This window comes from Dendrobates tinctorius, unplaced genomic scaffold, assembly GCF_039654945.1.
Source record: "Dendrobates tinctorius isolate UK_male_01 unplaced genomic scaffold, ASM3965494v1 ptg000159l, whole genome shotgun sequence".
NCBI lineage: Eukaryota > Metazoa > Chordata > Amphibia > Anura > Dendrobatidae > Dendrobates > Dendrobates tinctorius.
Genome location: NW_027361826.1, coordinates 12834141 through 12855885, shown reverse-complemented (window position 1 = coordinate 12855885; position 21745 = coordinate 12834141). Strand labels below are relative to the sequence as shown.

At 45.8% G+C, this 21745-nt stretch overlaps 1 protein-coding gene across 5 annotated transcripts in view; it reads right to left on the bottom strand.

Moving 5' to 3' along the window:
• Window positions 1-2531: 2531 nt before the first annotated feature.
• Window positions 2532-21745, bottom strand: part of HMGXB4 (HMG-box containing 4) — a 34735-nt gene continuing 15521 nt past the window's right edge. For all 5 annotated transcript variants that reach the window (XM_073549543.1, XM_073549541.1, XM_073549542.1 and 2 more), the window contains 7 exons: window positions 20661-21511; window positions 19868-19949; window positions 19305-19369; window positions 18134-18239; window positions 17866-18035; window positions 17188-17310; window positions 2532-2679 (listed from right to left, as the gene is read on the bottom strand). In XM_073549543.1, coding sequence (XP_073405644.1) covers window positions 2635-2679; window positions 17188-17310; window positions 17866-18035; window positions 18134-18239; window positions 19305-19369; window positions 19868-19949; window positions 20661-21511 — 1442 coding nt within the window. In that variant the 3' untranslated portion in view covers window positions 2532-2634. The remainder of the gene's footprint in view (window positions 2680-17187; window positions 17311-17865; window positions 18036-18133; window positions 18240-19304; window positions 19370-19867; window positions 19950-20660; window positions 21512-21745) is intronic.

Genomic DNA, 21745 nt, shown 5'->3' with positions numbered 1-21745 from the left:
TTACTGTGCACAATCCTGCTGACAGGTTCACTTTAAGCAATGCTCCGGCCACAAGCATAGCTGTCTGTCCTGTACATATCTCATATATAAGTAAAAAAAAACCTGTTACTAAAGAGAAAAATGAATTGACAGACGCAATTGTTTATTCCTATTTCATTAACCCATGTTGCCCCAGACTGGACATTTCCAAGGATTATCATCATAAAACTGTGCAAAGACAAGGGTTTCTGCACAATATAGGATTTATTCTTGCTTATATAGCACCAAACCTATTCAGCAGATCTTTATATAATCATAGTGATGACAATATGTCACAACCGACATTTCCTACTAGTATGTTTTTTGGAGGGTGGGAGGAAACCCTTTCAAATACAAAGAGCATGGTTGCACATGTTGATCTTGGTCAGATTAGAGCTCTGGGCCCCAGCCCTGCTAAGCCCGGGCGTGCTGTGCAATACGCCGCTTCTCATTTTAATATTAAAAACCATGGACCCCACTACATGACAATTGCGCTAAAATGATCATAATGTGTACATCCTAATCACTGATGCACAGCATAAAAATGTATTGGTCTTTACAATGTCAGTTACATTGCCATGATCTGATCTTGAATATACAGTTTACCAAACTAGAAGCTATTCCACCAATTATCATGATTAACTGCAATGATAGATCAGTGGAAGTTTTACCACTGGGACCCATATTGTTTGTTAGAAAGTGGGACATCAGCCCCTCAACACCTTCGCGTTGATAAATACCTTGCCTGTTCTAATGCTTGTGTGTTGTTGCTTGTTACTACTCAATGGAAGTTAGACCGTGATACACAGACTGGCTGCAGGTCTCTTGAGCCAAAGGTGACTGCCTTGTATATGCCTATGAGCCTATGACATTCAGGGCAGGAGACCAGCAGCAGATCCATGCATCATTATCTGAAATCAGACCGCGAAACACAGACGTGTGAAAAAAAGACGAAGGAGCGCTGTCTATAAGATGGGTGTGTACACAGGGGTCCCACATTCTAGCAATCAAACAGTTCCAGCACTTGTAATATCTAATATTCACCTATCCAATGCACAAGTTTAAAAAAATACGTTTTTTCAATGAAATACCTCCTATAAAGATCTAGTTTACATAGAGCTGTTCTACCGCAGCTATTGCATGCTTTACGGGAGAACTTCGGCAGAATTTTACTGCTGCCAGAGGCCTTACCATGTAGAACAAGGTCATCTAAAAGTGCAGTCTAACCACCCATCCTGTAAGGCCTGTTTCACACTTGCTTTTTTTTGCAGCGCGTTTTTCCCGCAAAAAAACGCATTGAAAAACGCATACAAAAGCATACAACTGCTGCGTTTTTTTCAAGCATTTTTATGAGCATGCATGAAAAAAACGCAGCGTTTTTATGCGTTTGTATGCGTTTTTAGTGCGTTTTTTCCGCGTTTGCGTTTTTTTCCAACATTAGGTGGCCCCTCACACTAACCCAAACCATGACTTTACTAACCCTAACCCTGACCCTAACCCTAACCCTTAACCAAACCATACTTAACCCTAACCCTGACCCTAACCCTTAACCAAACCATACTTAACCCTAACCCAAACCCTAACTAACCTTAACCCTAACCCTGACCCTAACCCTAACCCTTAACCAAACCATACTTAACCCTAACCCTGACCCTAACCCTTAACCAAACCATACTTAACCCTAACCCAAACCCTAACTAACCTTAACCCTAACCCTGACCCTAACCCTACCATACTTAACCCTAACCCTGACCCTAACCCTAACCCTTAACCAAACCATACTTAACCCTAACCCTGACCCTTAACCAAACCATACTTAACCCTAACCCTGACCCTTAACCAAACCATACTTAACCCTAACCCAAACCCTAACTAACCTTAACCCTAACCCTGACCCTAACCCTTAACCAAACCATACTTAACCCTAACCCTGACCCTAACCCTGACCCTTAACCAAACCATACTTAACCCTAACCCTGACCCTAACCCTGACCCTTAACCAAACCATACTTAACCCTGACCCTGACCCTAACCCTGACCCTAACTCTAACCCAAACCCCTAAATTCCATGGTTAACAAAAAAAAACGCATGTGCAAAAAAACGCATACATAAGCATGCCAATGCGCACATATGCGCACCCATAGACTTATATTGGGTGTCTTGCTGTAAAAAAACGCATTGCGCGCGCATGCGTTTTTTTGAGGCAAATCGGACGCACAAAAAATGCAACAAGTTGCATTTTGTGCGCCCAAGCGCATACCGCAAAAAACCGCATGCGCGGTAAAACGCGTACAAACGCATGTGTATGCGCACATAAGCGCATCCCATGCAAAGTATAGGAAAAAAAAACGCTTGCGCTATTTAGCGCTAAATTACCGCGAAAAAAAACGCAAATGTGAAACCAGCCTAATACAGTGATTTTACAGCTCATATTTTAGAGTTGGTTTCTTGGAGCAAACAGTGTTTTTTTCATTTGGAACGCTGCCATTTGCTTTAAAAAACACAATAAAAGTACAAAGGAATATAAAATCGTTTAGACTTTGTATACATATAATACAGAATGTACATATATAAAACACTTGTGGATCCAGATGTCACATGCATCACTGCCGTTGTCACAAGCCAGGCATCACATAGGCAATGTTATCCAACGTGTTGGACTGGAGAAATAAGAGAAAATGCACTGTAAGCATTGAATACAAGCAGTTTCCATATGAAGATGTGTAAGACACCAAGGACATACACAGCAGTACTGTGGTATTGCTGCGTATGGTTAAAGTAATCGGATGATCACAGGTTTTGGCCACCGAAAAGGGACTACAAAATACAGTAAAGGAAAAAAAAAAAATTATATATATATAATTTTATACACATACACACACATATACACACACAGTTGTGGCCAAAAGTATTGACACCCCTGCAATTCTGTCAGATAATACTCAGCTTCTTCCTGACAATGATTGCAAACACAAATTCTTTGGTATTATCTTCATTTAAAGGGAAGGTGCCACAATTTTATATAATTTGCAAAAAAATAGTAAGTTACAAAACATGTTGTTTCAGCAAATGTTGTACTAACCAGGATTTATGGTTTGTTTGTAATAATGTTTTAATGTAGCCACTGGGCGCTGCCATCTTGATTTGCAGATCTGTGGAGGACTCATACAGTCTGCAAATATGGCCGTCCCTGCACATAGGAGACTGCGGTCGGCTTCCGACCGCACATTGCAGCCTCAGTAGCAGAGAACTGGGCACGCCCCTGTGGGCTGCACCATTCACTGCTGTAGGTGTGGCTGGGTGCCATTTTACTGTAGCCCAGTGCTATCTGCTGAGCTCCACTTACCCTCTATCACAGGACCACTTGTGGCATAACGGGTCCTGTGTTGTGAGGAGAGGCTGAAGAAAAGGAGAAGGTGGTCAGCAGAGGAGAGAAGCGCTCACTGGAGCCGGAGGATGGAGAGTGGTGAGTGCGGGTGACTTTCATCTATGCTCCTCTGTACTGCTTACTCCAGGCTCAGCCCTGTGCTTCCTGCTCCAGCGTCCTCCTGCTCTGTCTCCGCCTCCTCACACACAGCCCCAGTGATCTCCAGTAATCTGACACCTTTGCTTTTATGGCTGTCTGAGGAGGACAGTGACTTATACAGCCCATAGTCTTGTGTATAATTGGGGGGGGCTGGAAGTTTCACCAGTGTGGGCATATCTGTAATACTGTCTGTTGAGCCGTGTATCTAATCCTCTCCTGTGTGATACTGCCTGCTGAGCCGTGCATCTAATCCTCTTCTGTGTGCTACTGCCTGCTGAGCCGTGCATCTAATCCTATTCTGTGTGATACTGCCTGCTGAGCCGTGCATCTAATCCTATTCTGTGTGATACTGTCTGCTGAGCCATGTATCTAATCCTATCCTGCGTGATACTGACTGCTGACCATGTGTCTAATCCTCTCCTGTGTGATACTGACTGCTGAGCTGTGTATCTAATCCTATCCTGTGTGATACTGTCTGCTGAGCCATGTATCTAATCCTATCCTGTGTGATACTGTCTGCTGAGCCATGTGTCTAATCCTCTCCTGTGTGATACTGACTGCTGACCATGTGTCTAATCCTCTCCTGTGTGATACTGACTGCTGAGCTGTGTATCTAATCCTATCCTGTGTGATACTGTCTGCTGAGCCGTGTATCTAATCCTCTCCTGTGTGATACTGACTGCTGACCATGTGTCTAATCCTCTCCTGTGTGATACTGACTGCTGAGCTGTGTATCTAATCCTCTCCTGTGTGATACTGACTGCTGACCATGTGTCTAATCCTCTCCTGTGTGATGCTGACTGCTGAGCCGTGTATCTAATCCTCTCCTGTGTGATGCTGCCTGCTGACCATGTGTCTAATCCTCTCCTGTGTGATACTGCCTGCTGAGCCGTGTATCTATTCATATCCTGTGTGATGCTGACTGCTGAGCCGTGTATCTAATCCTCTCCTGTGTGATACTGACTGCTGAGCCGTGTATCTAATCCTCTCCTGTGTGATACTGACTGCTGACCATGTGTCTAATCCTCTCCTGTGTGATACTGACTGCTGAGCTGTGTATCTAATCCTCTCCTGTGTGATACTGACTGCTGACCATGTGTCTAATCCTCTCCTGTGTGATGCTGACTGCTGAGCCGTGTATCTAATCCTCTCCTGTGTGATGCTGCCTGCTGACCATGTGTCTAATCCTCTCCTGTGTGATACTGACTGCTGAGCTGTGTATCTAATCCTATCCTGTGTGATACTGCCTGCTGAGCCGTGTATCTATTCCTATCCTGTGTGATGCTGACTGCTGAGCCGTGTATCTAATCCTCTCCTGTGTGATGCTGCCTGCTGAGCCGTGTATCTAATCCTATCCCGTGTGATACTGCTCTCCTGAAATACTCTGTGCTGCTGTCACCCTGCTCCCAGAATCCTTGCTGCCTGCCATCCTTGGTGACCGAAGACCCCATTCCTCTCCTCAGATCCCGTCCTGGCGATGTGTGAAACCGAGGGGACAGGGGCCTGATGTATGGTGGAAGGAGCAGGGTGACAGCAGCACAGAGTATTTCAGGAGAGCAGTGTGCTGGTCTGTGGGGGGCGCCCTGTTCAGTGCCAGGGATTGTACATAGAGCGCTGTGTTTTATACACATGGATGGACCGTCTGCTTGTCTGCTCCACAGAAATCCAGGAAACATTTCTGCTGATTGATGGCCTGTTCTGATCCAGACTTTACATGCAAAGACAGTCAGTAACTTTGCAAGCCCCATCAAAATGGCTGCTCACTGTGTCTATAGATGTCATAGGTTTTTGTGCCAGATTTCAGTAGCTGCTCCCCCTAGTGTTAACAAGTGGAAATGCCAAACTTTTTAAAATTATTTTTCATATTTTGCAAAATTAAAAACAAACGATAATATTTTTTAAGAAAATGTAAACATTAATTCTTTACATTTTTTCAATTGCTGAAAAAAAATTTTTTGGATGGCACCTTCCCTTTAAATTGTCTTAAATGAAAAAACACAAAAAGAATTGTCCTAAAGCCAAATTGGATATAATTCCACACCAAACACAAAAAAGAGGGTGGACAAAAGTATTGGCACTGTTCAAAAAATCATGTGATGCTTCTCTAATTTGTGTAATTAACAGCACCTGTAACTTACCTGTGGCACCTAACAGGTGTTGGCAATAACTAAATCACACTTGCAGCCAGTTGACATGGATTAAAGTTGACTCAACCTCTGTCCTGTGTCCTTGTGTGTACCACATTGAGCATGGAGAAAAGAAAGAAGACCAAAGAACTGTCTGAGGACTTGAGAAACCAAATTGTGAGGAAGCATGAGCAATCTCAAGGCTACAAGTCCATCTCCAAAGACCTGAATGTTCCTGTGTCTACCGTGCGCATTGTTATCAAGAAGTTTAAAGCCCATGGCACTGTGGCTAACCTCCCTAGATGTGGACGGAAAAGAAAAATTGACAAGAGATTTCAACGAAAGATTGTGCGGATGTTGGATAAAGAACCTCGACTAACATCCAAACAAGTTCAAGCTGCCCTGCAGTCCGAGGGTACAACAGTGTCAACCCGTACTATCCGTCGGTGTCTGAATGAAAAGGGACTGTATGGGTAGGAGACCCAGGAAGACCCCACTTCTTACCCCGAGACATAAAAAAGCCAGGCTGGAGTTTGCCAAAACTTACCTGAAAAAGCCTAAAACGTTTTGGAAGAATGTTCTCTGGTCAGATGAGACAAAAGTAGAGCTTTTTGGGCAAAGGCATCAACATAGAGTTTACAGGAGAAAAAAAAGAGGCATTCAAAGAAAAGAACACGGTCCCTACAGTCAAACATGGCGGAGGTTCCCTGATGTTTTGGGGTTGCTTTGCTGCCTCTGGCACTGGACTGCTTGACCGTGTGCATGGCATTATGAAGTCTGAAGACTACCAACAAATTTTACAGCATAATGTAGGGCCCAGTGTGAGAAAGCTGGGTCTCCCTCAGAGGTCATGGGTCTTCCAGCAGGACAATGACCCAAAACACACTTCAAAAAGCACTAGAAAATGGTTTGAGAGAAAGCACTGGAGACTTCTAAGGTGGCCAGCAATGAGTCCAGACCTGAATCCCATAGAACACCTGTGTAGAGATCTAAAAATGGCAGTTTGGAGAAGGCACCCTTCAAATATCAGGGACCTGGAGCAGTTTGCCAAAGAAGAATGGTCTAAAATTCCAGCAGAGCATTGTTAGAAACTCATTGATGGTAATCGGAAGCGGTTGGTCGCAGTTATTTTGGCTAAAGGTTGTGCAACCAAGTATTAGGCTGAGGGTGCCAATACTTTTGTCTGGCCCATTTTTGGAGTTTTGTGTGAAATGATCAATGTTTTGCTTCATTCTCTTTTGTGATTTTTCATTTAAGACAAATTAAATGAAGATAATAATACCAAAGAATTTGTGTTTGCAATCATTTTCAGGAAGAAACTGAGTATTATCTGACAGAATTGCAGGGGTGTCAATACTTTTGGCCACAACTGTATATATTTTTTTTTTTTTATTTGAATCACCTTTTTACCCCATTAAAAAAAACAAGAAAACATGTGACATCTTCATAACAATCTGATCTATCAAAATATAAAAGTAAATGACCTGATCGGTAGACTGTAATGAGAAAAAAAAAAATCTAAACACCAGAACTACAGGTTTCTCTGGCTGCTGCAATACAAAAAAAAAAAGCGAAACATAATATCTCTAGTGATGAGTGAACATGCTCTGATAAGGTGTTATCCAACCACGCTCAGGTGCTAACAGAGTGATTTCATCATGCTCAAAAGATATGTTCAAGTTCCCGCGGCTGCATGTCTCGTGGCTGTTAGGCTAATTTCATATTAGCGGTTTTTTTTTTTTTTGCTCAGCGCATCGTGCGCGTCCATGCGCATGCGTCCCTATGTTTAACATGGCGTGCGCATGGCCTTGCGTTTGCATGCGTTTTCGTGCACATGCGTTTTCGTGCGCATGCGTTTTTTCAAGGTGTGCACCTAGGCGTGCCAGACGCAACCTGTTGCATTTTTGGGTCCGCCGAAAGGCGTAAAAAAAAAAAACGCATGTGCACGCTTGCGCACGGAATGCGACAAAATAACGCATTACAGTCTATGGGAACGAAGGTGTGCGCATAGACATGCATTCGTCTGCGTTTTCGTGCGCATGCGCTTTTGGCATAAAAATGTGTAGACACTGGTTTTAACCCCTAGAGAACGAATGCGCATAAAAAACGCAAACGCATGCAAAAATGCATGATACGGTTTTTTTGCATGCGTTTCTATTGTGCACGATGCGCTGCGCAAAAAACCGCTAATGTGAAATTAGCCTTAGATGGCCGCAGCACAAGCAGGGATTTCCTGTTAGGCTTGGCATCACCACAATCATACTAATCTGGAGACTCCTTGTCAAGTCATTTTTACTGTATAAAGAATGCTGTCAAACAAAATCCAAAAACCAATGGCAGAATTGCATTTTTTATTTTTTGCAATTTTGCCACACTTGGAATTTTTATCAAGTTTTCCATTTCATTGCATGATAAAGTAGCCAGCAGTTGTTGGAAAGTACAACCCCTGGCAAAAATTATGGACTCACCGGCCTTGGAGGATGTTCATTCAGTTTAATTTTGTAGAAAAAAAAAGCAGAAAACAGACATGGCACAAAACTAAATTCAATTCAAATGGCAACTTTCTGGCTTTAAGAAACACTAAAAGAAATCAAGAACAAAAAATGTGGTAGTCAGTAATGGTTACTTTTTTAACCCCTTCACTCCCGGAGCTTTTTTCGTTTTTCGCTCCCCTTCTTTCCAGAGCCATAACTTTATTTTTCCGTCAATATGGCCACGTAAGGGCTTATTTTTTGCGGGACGAGTTGTACTTTTAAACGACACCATTGCTTTAACCATGTCGTGTACTACAAAAGAATTCCAAGTGCGGTGAAATTGCAAAAAAAGTGCAATCCCACCTTTGTTTTTTGCTTGGCTTTTTTGCTAGGTTCACTAGATGCTAAATCTAACCTGCCTACCTTCTCTTTTATCTAGGTGGTGAAAAAAAATTCCCAATTTGCTAAAAAAAATTGCACAATTTTCTGAAACCCGTAGCGTCTCCATTTTTCGTGATCTGGGGTCGGGTGAGGGCTTATTTTTTGCGGGCCGAGCTGACGTTTTCAAGGATACCACATTTGTGCAGATACGTTCTTTTGATCGCCCATTTATTGCAATTTAATGCAACGTCGCGGCGACCAAAAAAAACGTAAATTCTGGTGTTTTGAATTTTTTTCTCACTACGCCGTTTAGCGATCGGGTTAATGCTTTTATTTTATTGATAGATCGGGTGATTCTGAACGCAGCGATACCTAATATGTGTATATGGGGATTTTTTTTATTGTTTTATTTTGATTGGGGCGAAAGGGGTGTGATTTGAACTTTTAGGTTTTCTTTATTTTTTTTTTATTTTTAAACTTTTTTTTTTTTTTTACTTTTGGCATGCTTCATAGGAGGCTAGAAGCATGCACAATCCGATCGGCTCTGCTACATATGGGCGATGAGCAGATCGCCTATATGTAGCAGATTTACTGCTGTGCTTTGAGCACTGACCACCGGGCGGCGCTCAAAGCCATCTGCCTGGAACAACCATAGAGGTCTCTATGAGACCTGTGGTTGTCCAGGCAACGTGACGCAGACTCCCGATAACGTGACGTGGTTCGGGGATGAGCTCATTTCCAGCCCAGCTGCCGGAAATGCTATTTAAATGCCCGCTGTCAGCTTTGACAGCGGGATTTAACTAGTTAATAGGCGCGGGCGGCCGGTGATTCCGCTCGGGCCTATTGCGGGCAGTGCACGTCAGCTGTTCATAACAGCTGACCTGTCACGGCTTTGAGGTGGGCTCACGGCCGGAGCCCACCTCAAAGCGGGGATCCTTACCGATGACGTACTATTCCGTCATCGGTAAGGAAGGGGTTAAACCAAGCATAGGGGAAAAATTATGGAGTCACTCAATTCTGAGGAAAAAATTATGGAATCACCCTGTAAATTTTCATTCCCAAAACTAACACCTGCACTAAATTATATCTGCTCATTAGTCTGCATCTAAAAAGGAGTGATCACACCTTGGAGACCTGTTGCACCAAGTGGACTGACATGAATCATGGCTCCAACACGAGAGATGTCAATTGAAACAAAGGAGAGGATTATCAAACTCTTAAGAGGGTAAATCATCATGCAATGTTGCAAAAGATGTTGGTTGTTCACAGTCAGCTGTGTCTAAATCTGGACCAAATACAAACAACATGGGAAGGTTGTTAAAGGCAAACATACTGGTAGACCAAGGAAGACATCAAAGCGTCAAGACCGGAAATCTAAAGCAATATGTCTCCAAATGCACAACAAAACAAATGAAGAACGAATGGGAGGAAACTGGAGTCAATGTCTGTGACCAAACTGTAAGAAACCGCCTAAAGGAAATGGGATTTACATACAGAAAAGCTAAATGAAAGCCATCATTAACACCTAAACAGAAAAAAACAATATAATAAATAATAATAAATTTTATTTTTATAGCGCCGACATATTCCGCAGCACTAAACAAGGTTACAATGGGCTAAGGAAAAGCAATCGAGGACTGTGGATGACTGGATGAAAGTCATATTCAGTGATGAATCGCAAATCTGCATTGGGCAAGGTGATGATGCTGGAACTTTTGTTTGGTGCCGTTCCAATGAGATTTATAAAGATGACTGCCTGAAGAGAACATGCAAATTTCCACAGTCATCGATGAAATGGGGCTGCATGTCAGGTAAAGGCAGATGGCGGTCATTACATCTTAAATAAATGCACAAGTTTAGGTTGATATTTTGGACACTTAGCTTATCCCATCAATTGAAAGGATGTTTGGGGATGATGAAATCATTTTTCACGATGATAATGCATCCTGCCATAGAGCAAAAACTGCAAACATTCCTTGAAAAAAGACACATAAGGTCAATGTCATGGCCTGCAAATAGTCCGGATCTCAATCCAATTGAAAATCTTTGGTGGAAGTTGAACAGTCCATGACAAGGCTCCAACCTGCAAAGCTGATCTGGCAACAGCAATCAGAGAAAGTTGGAGCCAGATTGATGAAGAGTACTGTTTGATACTCATTAAGTCCATGCCTTCGAGACTGCAAGCTGTTATAAAAGCCAGAGGTGGTGCAACAAAATACTAGTGATGTGTTGGAGTGTTTTTTTTTGTTTGTTTTTCATGATTCCATAATTTTTTCCATCAGAATTGAGTGATTCCATAATTTTTTCCCTATACTTGGTTTAAAAAAGTAACCATTACTGACTGTCACATTTTTTGTTCTTGATTTCTTTTAGTGTTTCTTAAAGCCAGAAAGCTGCCATTTGAATTGACTTTAGTATTGTGCCATGTTTGTGATCTGCTTTTTTTCTACAAAATTAAACAACTGAATGAACATCCTCCAAGGCCGGTGAGTCCATAATTTTTGCCAGGGGTTGTACAATTAGTCCTGCAAAAATAAAATCATTGTATGGCTATGTCGATGGGATATATATAAAAAAAAAAAAAAAAAAAAAGGAGGGAAAGGCGAATGGAAAAACAGGATTTTTGGGTTGCTTACCGTAAAATCTGTTTCTCGGAGCCTTCATTGGGGGACACAGAGACCATGGGTGTATGCTGCTGCCACTAGGAGGCTGACACTACGCACAAAAAAAGTTAGCTCCTCCTCCGCAGTGTACACCCCACCGACCGGCAGGGAATTCCTCAGTTAGTGAGAAAGCAGTAGGAGAAGTAACAGAATAGATTGAAAAGCAGAACAAACAACTCAACTGTAACCAAATCAACCAAAGTAAGAACAGGAGTTGTAGAACATGGGAGGGTGCTGTGTCCCCCAATGAAGGCTCCGAGAAACAGATTTTACGGTAAGCAACCCAAAAATCCTGTTTTCTCGTTTGCCTTATTGGGGGACACAGAGACCATGGGACGTCCCAAAGCAGTCCCTGGGGTGGGAAACAAACTTCCATCAGGCCAGTGGACTCACCACCGCTGCCTGCAGAATCCTTCTACCTAGGCTGGTGTCCGCCGAAGCGTAGGTGTGGACCCTGTAGAACTTCACAAACGTGTGAACCGAAGACCAGGTTGCCACTTTGCAAAGCTGCAGCGCGGAGGCTCTGTGACATACCGCCCAGGAAGCACCCACTGCCCGGGTAGAGTGCGCTCTGATCCCCGGAGGGGCCACTCGATGCTTAACCCGGTAGGCCTCCAAAATTGCCGATCGGATCCAGCGAGCAATAGTAGCTTTGGAAGCCGGGTGACCTTTCCGCGCCCCATCTGGAATGACGAAGAGAGTCTGTCTTTCGCAAGGAAGACGTCCTAGACAGATAGACTCCCATCGCCCTGACCAGATCCAGCTTGTTCAGGGACAGCTCCCGAGGGTGAGTTGGACTCTGACAGAACAATATCCTCATTGAGGTGAAAGGAGGACACCACCTGCGGAAGAAAAGAGGGCGGAGGCCGCAGCACTACCTTGTCCTGGTGAAGTACCAGAAAAGGAGAGCGGCAAGAAAGAGCCGCCAATTCCGACATGCGCCGGATGGAGGTGATGGCCACCAGAAAGGCTACCTTCCAGGAGAGAAGGGAAAGGGAGACTTCTCTGAGAGGTTCAAAGGGAGAACCTTGCAGAACCTCAAGAACCAGATTAAGATCCCAAGGATCCACGGGCGCTCGATACGGAGGAGCCGTGTGAGCCACGCCCTGAAGAAAGGTTTTGACCTGAGGGCGGGAGGCCAAAGTCTTCTGAAATAAAATGGACAGCGCCGAAACTTGACCCTTCAAGGAACTGAGAGCAAGCCCCGCATCCAGCCCTGCCTGAAGAAACGCCAGAACGGAAGGGAGCGAAAAGCACATAGGCGCGATGTTATTGGCCTCACACCAAGTGAAATAGGCCTTCCAAGTACGGTAGTAAATTTTGGAAGATGATGGCTTCCTGGCTCGGATCATGGTATGAATTACACGACCGGAGAATCCTGATCGTTTCAAAACCTCGGTCTCAACAGCCACGCCGTTAAATTGAGTGGCCGAGAATTGGGGTGGCAAATCGGACCTTGAGACAGCAGATCTGCCCTGTCTGGAAGCTTCCAGGGGGCGTCTGCGAGAAGGTTGACAATGTCCGCGAACCAAGACCTTCTGGGCCAATTCGGGGCGATGAGAATGACTGGAATTCCTTTTGCTTTGATCTTCTTCAACAGCTTGGGAAGAAGAGGCAAGGGAGGAAACAGGTAGGGGAGCTCGAACTGTGACCAAGGAATGGCCAGAGCGTCGGCGCCCACTGCGAGAGGATCTCGAGCTCTGGATACAAACTGTGGGACCTTCCAGTTGAGGCGAGAAGCTAGCAGATCTACGTCCGGGGTTCCCCAACGACTGCAGAGCTGAACAAAGACCTCCGGATGTAGGGACCACTCTCCTGCCGCGAGACCCTCGCGGCTGAGAAAGTCGGCGGCCCAGTTGTCTACGCCGGGAATGTGTACCGCGGAGATTGTCGGTACCGAAATCTCTGCCCACTGAAGGATCTTGGACACTTCTGCCAGGGCTGAGACACTCCGTGTTCCTCCCTGGCGGTTGACATATGCCACCGCTGTGGCATTGTCTGTCTGAATCCGGACCAGCAGACCCCTGAGGAGCCTTTCCCAGTGGACGAGAGCCAGATGGATCGCTCGTATCTCTAGGACGTTGTTCGGCAGGGCTGATTCCTGAGTCGACCAACGACCCTGAACAGTGTGATGGCGGAACACTGCACCCCAGCCGAGGAGGCTGGCATCCGTTGTTACAATCTGCCAGTGAATGGGAAGAAAAGACCGACCCAAGTGGATAAGAGGTGACGTCAACCACCAGTTGAGTGACCGCTTGACCCGGCATGAAAGACGTACAGGGCGATCCAGGGACAGAGCCGACCTGTTCCACCTCGACAGAATGGCGTGCTGGAGAGGTCTGGCATGAAATTGGGCAAAAGGAACTGCCTCTATCGCCGCCACCATCTTTCCCAGGACCCTCATAGCTGTTCGGAGGGACGGAAATCGTGTGGTCTGCAGCGATCGTACATCCTGCTGCAGGGAAAGAATCTTCTCTCGTGGGAGAAAGACCCTTGACCGACGCGTGTCGAACAGTAGGCCCAGAAACACAAGATGTTGAGAAGGAATCAGACAAGACTTTTTCCTGTTGACGATCCACCCGAAATTGGAAAGGGTGTCTGGGACGATCGTCAAACTTAGACGAGCCTGTTGAAAAGAGGAAGCTTTGATCAGAATATCGTCGAGGTACGGAAAAAGAACGAGACCTCTGATCCTCAACAAGGCCATCAGCGCAGCCATGATCTTCGTGAAGACTCTGGGTGCGGTGGCGAGACTGAAGGGCAGCGCGACGAACTGGTAATGTTCCTGGCGAATCGCAAGCCGCAGGAACTTCTGATGTCCGGAGAATATGGGAACTTGTAGATAGGCATCTTGGATGTCTATTGAACACATGAATTCCTGCTCCTCCATGGAAGCGATTACCGAACGAACCGACTCCATCCGAAAGTGGCGAAGGCGTACTCTCTTGTTGAGAAGCTTGAGATCCAAGATGGGTCGGACCGGCCCGCCTTTTTTCGGCACCACAAAAAGGTTCGAATAAAATCCTGTGAACCGCTCCGAGACAGGAACGGGCACAATCACCCCGGAACTGAGGAGAGAGGTGATGGCCGTAAAGAACCCCGGAATCAAGGCTGGATCCTTTGGAGGACGGGATTCAAAGAAACGATTCGGTGGAAGAGAAACGAACTCTATCTTGTATCCTGACGATACAACCTCCCTGACCCAAGCGTCCTCTACTGAGGCCAGCCAAATGTCCCTGAAGAAGAGAAGTCGACCTCCCAATCGGAAGGGACCCTCGGGAGTCCGACGATAGTCATGCAGATGTAGACCGTCCAAACCTGGATCTGGATGGTCTGCCCTGGGAAGAGTGGGATCGCCAGGAAGGAGTGGGTCTGAAGGAAACTTTCTTTCTATCTTGGCGCGCCTGCGGTCTTTGTTGGTTGGATGGGTTCTCCGCCGTATTGAAACGGCGGAAAGCCCGAAAGGGTCGAAACTGACGCCTTAGTGGAGGTCTGCGAGGCTTAGACTGAGGGAGACTCGTGCCTCCGGTGGCGACCTTAATAATCTGGTCCAATTGGGATCCAAAGAGGCGTACTCCCTGAAAAGGCAGATTAGTAAGAGACTTCTTAGAAGACAAGTCGCCTTGAGCCAAATTGTACGTCGGATTGCCACAACGTTGCTTGCCGCCTGAACCGCGCAGGATGCGGCATCCAAAGAAGCAGAAAGCAGATAATCCCCCGCATGGGAAATCTGATTGGCGAGATCGGCCAATCGCTCTGGTTGTGCTTTATCTAGGATGCCCTGACGAAGATCCTCTGCCCAAGTAGCTATGGCTTTTGCTGCCCAAGACGAAGCAAAGCTTGGACATACCGCCGCTGAAGCCGCTTCGAAGGCGGACTTAGCTAGGGATTCTATAATCCTATCATTAGAATCCTTTAGAGCCGCCACGCCTGAAAGCGGGAGAACCGTGTTATTAGAAAGTCTGGACACGGGCAGGTCCACCGAGGGAGAAGCAGCCCAGTTGTCCGTGAGCTCTTTAGCAAACGGGTACAGTACGCCGAGACACTTTCCTCTTTGAAAGCGTCTGGTCGGATCTTGTCTTTCCCTGGTAAAAATCTTTCCAAACTCGGAATGGAAAGGAAATACCCTGGAGGGTGTTTCCGCCCGTCTGAACGAAACCTCCTGATCTGAGGATTTCGCAGGGGGTCAGCAATCTCGAAGGTCTGGTGAATCGCTGCAATGAGGTTCTGTACAGTAACCCTCATGTTCGCATCCTGGTCCGAATCCAGCTCTAAAATCCCCTCAGAAGACCTGTCCGAGAACGCTTCACCTGACTCGGGAGAGGAGGCCCGGGAAGGAGGCTGCTGAGACGGACTATGCGGTGAGATGGGACGAGGGGAGAATTCCGGCTGGAGATCCTGCCTGGGTCTTTTGCGACTAACGCTGGCTGACTCAGACGGAATCTCTTGAGGCCTGCTGGACCCTGCAGAAGTGTCCAGGGGCAACTTATCCAGAGCGGCTACTAGGGACTGAGACACCCTGGTGAGGTCTGCCACTGATTGAGAAAGAGATGAAGCCCAGCCAGGCATGGGGGGTTCACTCTCACCTGGGGCCATAGATGGCTCATGGGCGGCGTCAGGCTGAATTGGATTGCTACAGTCCAGGCAGAGGGGAGTGGACTGACCTGAGGGAAGTTTGCGATTGCAAGAAGAGCACGCAAAGTACTTGACTAGAGTGCAGGGGGGAGCCGTAGAGCGGGCACGATCAGATTTAGAGTTAGACATAGTGATAACTAAGGTAGTGCCGGAAGGTTGGGGGACAGAAGGCAGAGGAGGGTGTCAGTCTGCAGATGCAGTGCTACTCACAGTCCGGTGTCCCCAGAGACAATGCTATCCGGCTTGCCTGCAGCTGCAGGTCAGGGCGAAATCCGGCTGACAGGCCCAGAGAGCGATATCCGGCTGACAGAACGGCGTCCGGCTGACAGGCTGGGAAGATGGCGACCGCCTGAGAGGAATGGGAAAACGCGCGCTTCCAGGGGAAGAAGAAGGGCGGCGTTAACTGCCAGGCTGACGGAGGCACCGCCCGCTGGCCAAGAATAGGCTGGGGTGCAAGAAGGAGGCGGAGGGAGGGCCTGGAACGGGCGGGAGAGAAGTCCGCTTAGAAGAAATGGGCGGGGGGCGTGGCCGCGACGCAGAAGAAGGCCCGAAATGAAGCCGGGGCCTAAATTAATAGCGGCGGCCGCCTGTCAGCGCGGGGCGGCGGGAAGGTCCCGCAGCGCTGCCGCGGCAACCGCTCTGCAGAGCGCCATTGCCATCTGCTGGGCCCAGGACTGAAGGCGGGGGGGGGGGGGGAGGGAAACGCCGGGCAAGGCCCCTTCTGACGCCAGGGCCAGGAGTAATTGCGGCGGCCGCAGTGGCCGCTTTGAATAAGATTGGAGCCGCCGAGATGCCCATCTAGGGATGAGGAGGACGTGACTCGGCCCCCATACTTACCTCCGTCTGGCAATCAATAAAGGTACCTCAATATCCCACGCTGTCTGTCTTCTGTAGTGTCCGCGTCTCATCCAGACCGACAGGCTCTGGTGGGCGAGTGGGTGGGAGACGGGGAGCGAGGACCATCTGGATCGCTGTCACGCATCCGTGCTGAGCTCTTGGTCCTGCCGTAGAGACCTATGAGGATACGGGGTGGCAGTACACGCCGTACTCATAGTCTTTTTGTGGGAGTACAGCTGTGACTGTTCACACTGTATCCCTCCGGAACCTGAAAAGGAACGACGCACCTTGAGGTAGATAAGGGTCTAATGAAAGACCCGTGTCCACCTCCTACTGACACTAAGCTAAACTGAGCAATTCCCTGCCGGTCGGTGGGGTGTACACTGCGGAGGAGGAGCTAACCTTTTTTTGTGCATAGTGTCAGCCTCCTAGTGGCAGCAGCATACACCCATGGTCTCTGTGTCCCCCAATAAGGCGAACGAGAAATCAGAGAAATATGAAAAAGTTGTAACTAAACTTAACTTACCAAAACCTGCTTCGGGCAGCCATTTAGCTCAGGAACATGGCTAGTGAGGCACACCAAAGGGCTCATAGCACAAAGAATGGAGTCTAACAGAACAGATAAACTGCCAGACACTGCAACCATGCCCTATAGAGAAAAATAAAAGAAATATCTAAAAACCAAAATATATATATATATATATATATATATATATATATATATATATATATATATATGCGTTATCCATAATCAAATCTGTGCCTCACAAAAAAAATAAAATAATGGCACCTGCCGCAGCAGAACTATTCCAGCAATATTGATTCTATTGTTCCTGACGGGTCACATGACATTCTGGTGTTACTTGACTGCTACAGCCAATCGGCTTCCACTGAGTGATGTGTCATATGAGTGCTGCAGCTACTGACAACAGCAGTACCAACATTGTTGGATTGGTGCAGCTGCAGGAAGTGAGGATACATTGGTTAGATTTCCAGGGGGGACAGAATTATTAAGCAGAAGTTGCCCTGTAGTGGACAACCCCTTTAAAAGTTTACTGCTATGTCAGAAGTCAGAAAGTATTTCACATATCCATGCTCCCTTACTTCCAGCAACAGAAATAAACACAATAGTAGCCATCATTTTTCAATATCGAATTATTACCCAAGATTTGTGAAATGTGATGGAACTTCTGAAAAGCATTACCTCGGTTTCTTGAAGTCTGTGTCCTATGAGGCTTAAAGACTCCCCCAAAAGCTGCAGATGGGCTGCTAAGTCAATGGGCTCAGTATCAGGGACTTTTGCTGGAGAAGAAGAGAAGGATGCAAGACTACTTGGGGACTTTTTGTGTGGCGATGATAGCCCTGAAGAGGATCCTAAAATATAAGGAACGAATCAAAGAAAAAAAAAAAAAAGTGCGCACACTGTAAAATAAAGCCAGGTTGCCAAATAGGAGATGTAGCTGATAATATACCTTTATTCCTTGAAGAAGATTCCGAAGGACTTGACTTCCGCTTTACAGTTGTGGCTTCGGCTTTGTTTTGCTTGTGCTGGAGATACTGAGCCTTCTGCTTCCAGACCTGTAGTCCATGTAGGAAGAGAAACAGTCCGGCCAATGTATAGAAGTAGAACTGGGAAATAACGGCTACCAAATACAGCTTGCATTAAGAGGGGCTTTATTACACAACTATGTCAGGTACTCAGCATTTTGCACATTTCTCCGCTTTTTTTTTTGTGGGGTGGGGGGGGTGGTTCTAAATATTTTTGCAGCGAGCCTGCATACAAGGAAAAGTCAAGTATAGATGGTATTTAAAAAAAACCCCATAAAACAAATACAACGTATGCACGATTTACCGTATATACTCGTGTATAAGCCGAGATTTTCAGCCCATTTTTTTTACCACTCATGAATATGCGCATATTCATGAGCGGTAATGAGCAGTACCACGTTACTGCTGAAGACAGGAAGGGACACAGTGGAGAAGCGAGCGAGGCAGCAGAGACCGCGGCAGGATGGGTGAGTATAGCGATATTCACCTGTCCCCCGGTCCATCGCTGTCTCTGCTGCATCCTGTGTCAGTGACGTTTAGGCAGCAGGGGGCGCGGTGACGTGATTAGTGCACGCCGCCACTCTGCTGAACAGTCACTGACACAAGAAGCGGCAGACAGCGGCGATGGACCCAGGAGAGGCGAGTATGGCTTTTTTTTTTTGCAGCATATGGGGGGCATAGTCTATGGAGCAGTATATGGGGGGGCATAGTCTATGGAGCAGTATATGGTGGGGCATAGTCTATGGAGCAGTATATGGGGGGGCATAGTCTATGGAGCAGTATATGGGGGGGCATAGTCTATGGAGCAGTATATGGGGGGGCATAGTCTATGGAGCAGTATATGGTGGGCATAGTCTATGGAGCAGTATATGGTGGGGCATAGTCTATGGAGCAGTATATGGGGGGGCATAGTATATGGGGGGCATAAACTATGGAGCAGCATATGGGGGCATATTCTATGCAGCAGCATATGGGGGCATATTCTATGGATTCCACCCTCAGCTTATACACGAGTCAATAAGGTTTCCCAGTTTTGTGTGGTAAAATTAGGGGGTCGGCTTATACAGAAGTATATACGGTATCTCTTGGACTTACAAGTTTGTCTTTTTCTGGTAGTTGCTTCCACACTTCAGCTAATTTTTTGCTAAGTTCTCCAAAATCTGAGTGAAAAAGAAATATGGACTAGTTTTTTATTTGATTCTTATAATAAATTTACAAAAATCAGTCTCCAGACGAATCTCTTCACATCATGGCTTCTATTAAAGCCAGCCTAGAACAGCTAATGTACACGCTACCGAATCTACCCACCGAAAATAAAATCTGATCATAGAGGAGAGCGCAAGATGAATGTGATTGATACCAGGGCACTCTTAAGCTATGTTCACATGTTGCGAGAAATCTCTGTAGCAGATTTGGTTACAAATCAGCACCTAAATCTGTGATAAGATCTACACATCACACATTCAGATTTTGTAGAGGATTTCTCCCTGCTCCATTTACTAAGCTTTGAACAGGGAGAGTACCGCAATAAAAATCTACAAAATGAGTATACTGCAGATGTGAAATCTGCACCCTGCTTTCCTTTCCTCTGGATTTTTTTCTCCAAAACTGCTATTTTGAAAAAACATTTACGTGTATTGTTTCTGTGCACCTCTTACCTATTCCTGGATGCTCTGCAATGATGCTGCCTCTATATTCTTTAGAGAAAACTTGATAAGCAGACACATTTTTCTTCTTAGGCTGTGTATACACAACACAAATATCCATGAGATAAGAAAATCAAAATAAGAGTGAAACTGTTTTAAAATTGCATACACCCCCTGAAAAGGCAGTTTGTTTTTTCTTAATTTCATTTTGACAGATTTGTTTTGACACTCCACCACACCCAAAAAAACCCAAAAAACAGTGGTACTCTTCTCACTGATCCCGTTGGTCACTTTCCATTCCTTCCTGGTCCCTCAATGGTCTAAACACAGATGACCACTCAGTCAATCAGTGGCCACAGTAGTGATCACCCAGTTTCGCTGCAGCTGGTCAGATGTTCTCCCATGTTTGGGAATAAGGTAATTGTTACAGCTAGAAGTAGAGACCGGGAGGAGACCTGGAATCCTCAAAGCAGAGGTCCAGGAAGATGGAAAATAAAAAAAAAAAAAAAAAAAAAATCAGGGTTTATTATAGCCATTTTAAAGAAGAAACGTTCAAAATCCCTTTCAATACTCACGCGTAAACTGAAGACGATCCAAAAAATCAAAAGCAAAGAAAATGGCATGAAGCATAAGTGGTGTGTGCAGATTATTACGATAAGCGCAGCAATGTTATATACTGTACTATACAATGTATTGCTCAGGAGATTTCCGACCTACACACTGTGCCAGCTCAGTGGATGACAAAATGGTCTGGACAACAATCACTCATGTCTACTGCCATTTTCACAATCTAATTTTTTCTTACTTTTTCTGCCTCTTCTTTTTTCTTTTTCTTATCCAATGTGCCTTCAAGATGGGGGACAGCGGTGGATGTCATCAGTGTCGGCACTGGTGGTTGTGCAGGTAACTGGGGTAACTGTGCAGTTGGCGGTGGAGATGCTGCAGTGATGGAGGCCGGCGGTGAAGAAAGTAAAGGGGGAGGACCTAGTGATGGGTTGCTCTCCATTCCATGCTCTCTCTTGCTTTTACTGTGTTTCTTGTGCCTTTCCTCTTTGTGTTTGTCCTTTTTCTTCTTGCTCTTTTTCGATTTCTTTTTCTTCTTCATCATCTCCCGAATTGAATCGTCAATCACCAACTCTCCGGCCTCATGCTCCCCTCCAGATGATGAAGCCGAATCTGGTGTTCCACTAGGCCGAGGTGCGTGGCTTTCCTTACGGTGTTTCTTATGGCTGCTTCTCTCCGTTTCATCCCTCGAGGATTTTTTGCTGCTCTTCTTGGGAGATGTGCTATCACCAAGAACTGGACTTTCTTGTGGTGGGAACATGCGCTCACTTGTTTTCTCCTTAGGAGAAAGAATAAGTTTCATCCTTATGCCGTCTGGTTCCCGAAGTGTTAGAGGTTTAGGTTTTTTAGGCTTGTGTGAAAGGTCCTCAGCGGTTTCTTCTTTTTTCCGATGTTCCTTACGGGGCACTTGTATAGGGGACTGAAAATGTAGAGGTCCTGCCTGTAGCTTCTCAGTTTTCTTGGAAGATGATTTGGTTGTGGCAGATAATGGAGGGGAAATGGTATTCAGCAAGTCCATGGCTGTATCCGAGGTTGGGGATGAGGAGCTGGGGAGAAGTTTTTTTTTTTTCTTCAGGTCAGATGAAGATAATTCTAAATTAGATGGTGAGATATTACTAAGCTACACGAGCCAAAAATGAAGTATTGCAGAGAGAAAATGCAAATGAAGGTTATAATTCATAAGACTGAAAGAAAGGAACAAATAAGACTATTCATAGAAAAGATATAGAGAAAAAGAACAAAACAAGGTCCTGTGGAATAACATGCAAACTAGGCACAACAGTACATCACAGATACAAAGGCAGCGGGTTAAAAAGATGAATGGTG